At 34.1% G+C, this 8,697-nt stretch overlaps 1 protein-coding gene across 4 annotated transcripts in view; it reads left to right on the forward strand.

Moving 5' to 3' along the window:
• The window catches only part of abd-A (abdominal A), a 40,975-nt gene extending 33,083 nt beyond the window's left edge, over positions 1-7,892 (forward strand). For all 4 annotated transcript variants that reach the window (XM_053749394.2, XM_053749392.2, XM_053749393.2 and 1 more), the window contains exon 3: positions 3,645-7,892. In XM_053749394.2, coding sequence (XP_053605369.1) covers positions 3,645-4,042 — 398 coding nt within the window. In that variant the 3' untranslated portion in view covers positions 4,043-7,892. The remainder of the gene's footprint in view (positions 1-3,644) is intronic.
• The last annotated feature ends 805 nt before the right edge of the window (positions 7,893-8,697 follow it).

Raw genomic sequence — 8,697 nt, forward strand, 5'->3', positions numbered from 1 at the left:
ATAGATATTTGGTTTATATCAGTGCGTGCCAGCTCATAATTTGTATATCAAGACATTTACGGTCGCACTTTATACTAATTAGTCGCATTGAACCCACTTTGATTCGATACTTTGCGACGAAATATCATCTTACCAACGCGTATTTAATATTTACGACTTCCGTAAATACTTTTTCCTAATCCACTTTTCTATCTTCTATCATTAATTACGTGCGTCAGTCAGCGTCAATATATTCAAATTTGTTAGATTTCTTATAAGATGCAAAGGAAACCAAGGCACATCAAAAGTATTCAAATTAAGAACAAAAATGACAGAACTAGATTTTGAATTTCGAATAGTTTTTTTTTATATGAGTCACAGGCGACAAAGAGTTATGAACCAATAAATTGGAGCGACTTAGTAACCCTTGCCAGCATTTTCATGTCAATTTAATTAATTGATATAAGCTTGGTATTAAACAACTCCATTGAATGCTTTATAGCTCTGTGCTCAATAAGTAAAATTTATATCACAAAGGTACTTGATGAAGTGTATTTGCGAATTAAATTTAAATTAAGAACTTTGCACATGAATAAATCAATTTTAAGAAAAAAAAATAACTATATGATGTGAATAAAATGTTTCTTAAAAAGCTGCATCCATCGAGTACGTTCAGTAGAAGACTTTCTAAAAAATTTATACGTAGTCATGTCGAGAGAGCTAATAGCTGCATCCTATCCACAAATCTGACCAGTCGCCGTCGGCTCCGTGCATAAATAACCTCCTTACATTACAAAAAGCGTTATAATTCATATCCAGACCCTTAATATTCCGATCCTGGCGGCGAATATTAATCAAATACTACACCAAACTGGTTTCCACACAGGGCGAGCAGGTTTATTCAAAGTTAAATAAAATATATAAGACGGCATTCCGTGAGATTTATTTCGGGGAAAAAAGGGAGGTAAGGTAAGAGCTTGGTCTTGTCGCAGTTTGTTTATAGGCGGTCGGTGTCGCCTCACAATGTATGGCTCTAATTAATGCTTCGCCTCCCGAGATATATTACGCTCACGTTCAACTCTCACTTTTATTTTTCTAATGCTCCATCTCGAAGTTGGCGACGAATTATTAGATATGCCGTTCTGCGCGCCATTTTGAATAGCACCGATTCAAATAGCACTTAACAGTTACTTCAAAGCATGTGACAATGTTTTTCAAGTGCTATTTGAGAAATAAAATATGTTTTTCCTCCTAAACATTTAAATAATGTATAAGATTTAAATTTTATATATGTTGTTCAAAAGAAACCTCGTCATTAGTTACTATTTAGGTCATATACGTTCGATTTGGTGCACACAAAGACATATCTCAAATAGTCCTATAACTCACTCAGACCTTTAGTTACATTCTTTGTTTGTAACGTAATTCCGAATTGATAAAGTTAATTAGCTGATATCCTGCATTATTTTCAATCTGATCTTTATCAAGCCATGGGAATCGACCGAGGTTCCCATTAAAAAAAAGATCTACAGGTACACAATATAACAAGTATCTCGCGACTACAATGATGCAGATAATAATGGAAGCCAGCTGACGGGAGGTGCCTTAACGTCCGTTGTCATGGCGACGACGAAGGGTGGCCAACCTGCCTCGCTAACATATCACCGACCCCTACAAAAAACGGATAAGCGCACCCCATCTTCCACAGATTTTGGACTCTACCCCATAAACCAGAAGGATCTCTTTCACGCGTCATCAAACACAGCTTACGACCTTTCTCCGTAATGGCATTATTGGGATGCGTGTATTGTGTTTCGGGTTCCATCTTTGCTTTTTAAAATTAGAATAGCTATGTCTATCTTTTTCACTCTCGGTGGGAATGCTCATCCCGTCTGCTCTAACCGCACTCGCATAATTATTCCATTCTCTATTTATGACATTTTAAACAGTTTTTAAGTTTTTGTTGAAATAAGCATGGCCCGTAAATGTTATTACGGCAGTAAAAACGCAGTTACGTTAATTTATTGCTCATGTAAATGCGATATCTGACTCTGGGCGCAGTCGAATGATTTATTCGTTCTTGCATATTTTTCCTTATTAAAATGTTTTTGGGTTTATGACTGCATTTTTTCACTTATTTTATTTTTTTCGTAATTTATTAGACTAAATAAGACGTTCTTTGTAAAAAGATAACGGATTGAAAATGTATATAATATCTAAAAGTTCTCGAAACTTTTAGATATTACATACACTTTTCTGAATTTTTTAAATCTCAGAAATAAGTATTTTGAAACTTCGTTTAGTAATTGTTTAATTTTTATTAATGAAAATACGGGTCACTTACGTGTGATTTTATCGACGGAAAAGTCGAATTATATATACCAAAAATACTTTTTGAGATTTTGTTATGTACTCAAACTTAGAACGTCTGGAACAAGTTTTATTGTCACAAGTTTATTTCATATGTAGGTATATTAAAATATCCCACTAATATTATAAATGCAAGTTCGGATGTATGTAAGAAAAATATTTATTCAATCACATAAAATCTGGTAAGCGGATTTCGGTGAAATTTGGCAGATGGGTAGAACATGTGCTAGAGTACACATCACTCTTAATGTACTCTACATTTTATCCCAAATTTTTCATGGGAGTGAAACTCCGAGTCACAGCTAATTACGGAATAAATAAATCCATGAGCCATGTCTATACGATTCAAACTCTCTATATCTAAAGGCCAGCCTACACGGTCGGACATTCCGAGGCTCAGTTGGTCCGCTATCAATTTAATACACGATGGGACGGCCATTTATCTTGCCTTATTTATTAGCTGACTCGGAAACCAGTTTGAAACTCGATCCGAGGTAAATACCACTTCCACCGGCCTTCTGAACTTATGTAGACCGTACGTGAGAAATGTGCTCATTTTAAACACTTCGTGTTGTTTGATCAGTTAGCTTTGTTAGTTTTATCATGAGGACGCACCAAAGAATATTTTATTATCAGCAAAGGGTTGACTTTCACAAATTCCAAGAATGACTTCACTGGGTTGCGCATAAAGAGTCACCTTACAAAGCATTAGAAAGTTGCGCAACCCTTTTTTACGCATCCCTGACTTTTTGTAGAGATTTCTTTATAGAATAAACACTATTGTTAGTTCGCGGACCGTTTGCTCCTCCTTACCCTTTCCGTTACTTTTTTGCTCAGAAAAAGATTGTTTCAACTTATTTTTATTGCCTTCACTATGGCTACTTTTTTCTAACAATTTCTTCATGACTGTTATTGGTGATATCGACTAGTACTTTTTACTTGTAAATCCGGCGATTAATCTACATTAAGGTCGGATCCAGTAGCGGATGACTCTAAAATTAACTTTAGTGCAGCAATAAAATATTAATGAGCCATTAAAATCTAAGATGGTATAAAAGTGAAATTTTATGTCCACGTTGAGGAGGTTTCGCGCTGCGAATCCGTGCACGAGATGCTGCAAGGTGATATATGGAGCAATAAATCGGTTTTAAATCCATATTATAACTGTTAAAAACAATTAACTTTATTTATGTTTTACTTATTTTATTGTTATTGCTAAGTTAATTGCCTTGTGGGCTATTGTAACTATCAACTATCCAGATCGATAAATTTATGTTCGTTTTCTTTGTTTCCAGGTCCAAATGGTTGTCCACGAAGGCGGGGACGGCAAACTTACACGAGGTTCCAAACGCTAGAGCTAGAGAAGGAATTCCATTTCAACCATTACCTGACTCGTCGGCGCAGGATAGAGATTGCGCACGCGCTCTGCCTCACAGAGCGACAAATTAAGATTTGGTTCCAGAACCGGCGCATGAAGTTAAAGAAAGAGTTACGCGCTGTTAAAGAAATAAACGAGCAGGCTCGCAGAGACAGAGAAGAACAAGAGAGAATGAAACAGCAACAACAGGAGAAGCAGTCGAAGCTGGATGGGCAGCACCACGGGCACCACGTCACCCACCACCACGACCCTATGAAGATGCCCATCGATAAAGGTTCCAACGACCTACTCAAAGTGAACAAAGTCCCTACGTAAGGTGCCTATGACACCGCTCTTGACTGACCCTGTATCATATAGTGTGAATACATGAACAGAAGTGTTGCGTCCAGACGGACTGTGCAGCGTTATTCGTCTCGTATCCTAGTTTTATGTTTTGCGGCTGAAAGGCCTCGTTGTGGAGGCCTCAGACTCTGTTCGTATAATGTTCCTTTAGTGCGAAGGACTTGCCTAGGTGTTCGCTGGGTGGACAGGCTGGTGATGTGCTTTAAGCATTTATTTTGTTGCCATAACCACACCTTGTATTGCAATAATATTTTACTAAAATTTACAAACGCGTTAGATTCGAATAAGGTTATGATGTCCGAGTGAACTTCGGTATTGTTAGTTAAGATTTAAAATCTGTGAATCTCATAGTATTTATTGCTACCACTTACTCTAATCCATTATGTTATATTTTTATTAATAGATATTATATTATGTACATTTTGATGTATATTTTATTATTTGCCCGCTGTCAGCGGGCTGGTTATGTTTTTTCGGTCACATTTTTTTATGATTGTGAAATTTGTTGTATTTTATCAGTTGATTTCGAAAGAGTTACTTTTATTTTCGATCAGATTGTGATTCACTTCAGTAGTTTAAGTCCGCAGATTGTTGTATGATTTGAGCTTTTAATTTGATAGAAATATTTATAACCAGTGATTGGACATTGGTAGAGTAGTTTCAGTAAAAAAAGAAGTATGTCTCGTATAAATAATTCTGTAAAACGAAGTATCGTCAAGTGTAGGTGAAATTACTGTACCGATTCTAATCATTGATTATGACAAATATTAATTATTACCTGCATAGATAATTCCGTAAGAATTTAAAGTGTATATTTATAACAAAATACGTATGGAAGTACAATTGCAAATAAGTCTTCGTCATCGAGCGTTGTGTTTTATACTTTCTGTTTATCAGAATGATTAAGATATTAGACGGTATTTTTTGATAATTCTAACTAATACCATGTCCATTAAATCGAAATAGATCGAGAACAAAATGAATATAAAAGGAAGGGAACATGCAAACGTTGCAGTGTCCACGATTTCCGAGTCATCTGATGTTCAAAATTATATACGTAACAATGATACATATAATAAATTACAATAATGTGACTAAATATAAATTTTACACGTAATATTAAAGTTGAGTAGTGTAAGTGTATTATATATAATTAAATAGGTTCGACTTTGTATGAAGTATTTGCTAAGAATAATGGGTAGATATTTTCCCCAGTGGTTGACGAGACATTCGTCGTTGAGTCATATTTCCAGTTCCAAAACAGCTTATACTTAACCTTGTTTGTATAAAAACAAACTGCTTTCCTTAAAGTCGGCGCTTGTGTTTTTTTTACGTTTTTCATGTACACATATAAATTTGCCGGATGAGCGAGTACCCATACAGAGCTTTACGAATAGGCTATAATACGGAGTTTTCCTAAAAAAAAAGGAATAAGCGCTCTATTGAAACATAAAAATCTCATACTTTGCATATACAAGCCCGTTATCCTACTTGCTTTCAGTGCTACATTGTGCCAAAATATACTAGTTTCTATACACCACTACATTTCTAACGCGTCCAATTGTTTTTGTTTTTTACTCAAATACGTAATATCTGAACAAAAATTAGAAATAAATTAGTGTTGATAGTCACCATTATACGTAAATTAATGTCAGGGTAGAATTAAAAAAATAAATAGATATCTGTATTAAAATTGGAATCTTCGCTTAATTTTGATAAATCTCCTCTCGATATCTGTCCACTGTGTTATTCGTAAATAGTTTCAATGTCGTGATATCATTAGAGAAATTTTAAGTCGATAGATTAAGATAAACCACACAATCATCGCACGACTTATATTTTTCTTTAAAATACCTGAAAATTCGAATAATGAATTTATACACAAAACCGAAAAGAAAATTTCTGTATTCAATGAGCTCGATGCAAAATTATCGGTGATGAAAAAGTGAAACAAAAACATAATTTATTAAATATTGTCATAAAGTAAATACCTAATTTATTAAAAACTCATTGGCCGCATTTGTTGACTACTTAACTTTCATGTCTTTGTTAGTAACATACAGAATAAGGTTGTCATTAGTATTAAATTTCCCCATCTTACTTTAACTATAAATCGAGAATTATCGAACAAAATGTACTTAAGTAACTTTGGTATAAGTAGGCTTTATAAATTATAATGCATAGTTATTAATCGTAGACACTTGTAATAAATTTTAAGCGTAATCCGATAATTAGTATTGAATTGAATTAAACGCTTAAAGATTTAGTATGTTTGTAATTGGTAAATAATTTGAATTTTTGAACAAAGAGGGACGTGTTTACACAATGTTGAATTTGAACTCAAAATTAACAGAATTTGTGTATACGAATTGAATTGTTTTTTTTTTTCATACGATCCGTTGTTTTTCAACTTGACATCTTGTTTTATGGGACTGTGCAAATTAGAAACCGTTTTAAAGTATTAAATTGGTAGTTTCCTCCTAATCGGCTGTTAAGTTTCGTTCCAACTATAGGCAAAGCTTGTAACATAGTAATGATACTCGTACATGTTCGTCCATGATTTACTGCAGGTTTTCTTTATTGTTTCTTACTCGTAAAGTTGTAATTCAGAGAAACAATGAGCAATTTGTTAAATAGATTATATACGACCTCCATCCGTAATGCTGTCTTGCCATATTGCTAATATTTTTGTAGTAGAGTCTGTAGCTACCTATACTGTAACCTTACTGAATATATGTAAATGAATGGCGTATCTTTGCTATGCAAGTGACTTGGTACTGCGGTAAATATATTTCGTTCTAGAATCTTGTACGTGCATGCAACATCGACTACTTATATCGATGTTGTCTATCGTAACACAAATTTGCGGGTCATTGGGTATAATATGATTTTAGTATTTTTTTATATATTATTTTATTTATATATGATTATATTTTTTGTTATTTTGGATATTATAAAATCGATTGTCCTCGATGCTTTGCATAGCAAAGCGTCTTTTTTTAACTTCGAGTTAAAAAAAACTTTTTTCTAATTTCAGAACTTACGTTATACATGTTCAGTTTCGTTTATATTAAGTTTTAAATGTTGCGTTATTAACGTTGCGTTCATTTCGATGTTAACAAGACTTCCCTTATTAGTTAAACGATCAATTTTATCTTAACATAAATGTAGCTATGTATGTATGTACCTATATCTATATTTTTGAAAATAGTTATTAAATCGTCTTAAAATTAAGTGTACATAGTTGTGAATGTTTATGTGGCGCATTATTTTTTTGTTTATATTTCTTTTTGTTTATGTTATGTATTTATGTATTGAGATTTGTGTTTAAATACTTGGCCATAATGCCTGCGTATAGTAGAAAAAAAACAGTTCATAAAAAATTAAAGTTGTAATAAACATGCTGTATTAAAGCTACTCAATTACTTATACACCCTGTGTGGGCAGTAATTTCATGGATCTTTCTAAGTATTCTGTAGAAAATTGTCCATGATTGATAAGTGCAATCAAGAAAAAGTTATAACTTCAGTTTTATACGGATCACATCCAGCGTCCTAACTGCAGCGACTAAGCACTGTACGACGCGATGCTCGTATGATACATCGTGTCACGCTGCGTCGCGCTGCTTACTGGCAATTGTAGCTCAGCTAGGACGACGGGTTACGTCTGGCATTTATGGTCAAGTGTGATCTATGGTACGATTCAACGTGACTGTGTCGTGGTATATAAGCAAATAGTTGGGTGATTGTATGAAGCCCGCATTGAATATTGTAATATTAATTTCAAAAATTCAAGAGAAATAAAGAGTTAATAAAATAATGTCCATCTTTGTATTATTATTTTTTGGTGTTCATTTATTTACCTATGAATTAAAATAAGGAAATATTTCTAAGTTTTCGGTGGTGGTTTTGTGGTTGAGAGCCTGTGAATCGTAATGTCCCATATTCGAATAATAGAGAAAAAAATTCCTTACAGTGCTATACGAACACACAGAAAAAAATCTTGTCCGATCGCTCGGACAAAGGAAGTCGGACCACGTGGCCAGAACGTACTATAAATGCCACATGCGTTTGCATACCAGACTATATCATGTATGCTTTATATAGCAGTTTCATTATATATCACTATGTACTTGCTTACAGTGATAAAAACAATAGTGTGAAATCCTGCAATCTAGTTGACGATTTATCAGCTAGTCTGTGAAATGCAGTCGTGAAAACCCAAAAATCCGCACGATGGGTCATGGCCCATACACCTTATCCATCTAAAAGGAAGGCATGTGACCCAGCAGTGGGGACGTTTAAAAGGCTGATGATGATGGTGTGAAATGGAAAAGGCAATGGCAGGACATGTATTATCTCTCGGAAGTCATTGTGAGTGTTACATTCCACATAATGGCCACGACCATCATCAGCCATGAGATTGAAGAAAAAATTCATATATATTCAGTGGTTAGTATCATATTTCCTCTTCTTACTTACTGTTTTTCTCCTACTATATCCATTATATAATCTGTGCTTGTACATATTTACGAAGGATCCTGAGTATCTATGATACCAAAGACCGATCGTATAAAACCCAGAGCTTGATAAAACAAAATAGTATTTTTATAAATACAGAAATGGTAC

Source organism: Plodia interpunctella, chromosome 9 (genome assembly GCF_027563975.2).
Source record: "Plodia interpunctella isolate USDA-ARS_2022_Savannah chromosome 9, ilPloInte3.2, whole genome shotgun sequence".
In the NCBI taxonomy this organism is placed as follows: domain Eukaryota; kingdom Metazoa; phylum Arthropoda; class Insecta; order Lepidoptera; family Pyralidae; genus Plodia; species Plodia interpunctella.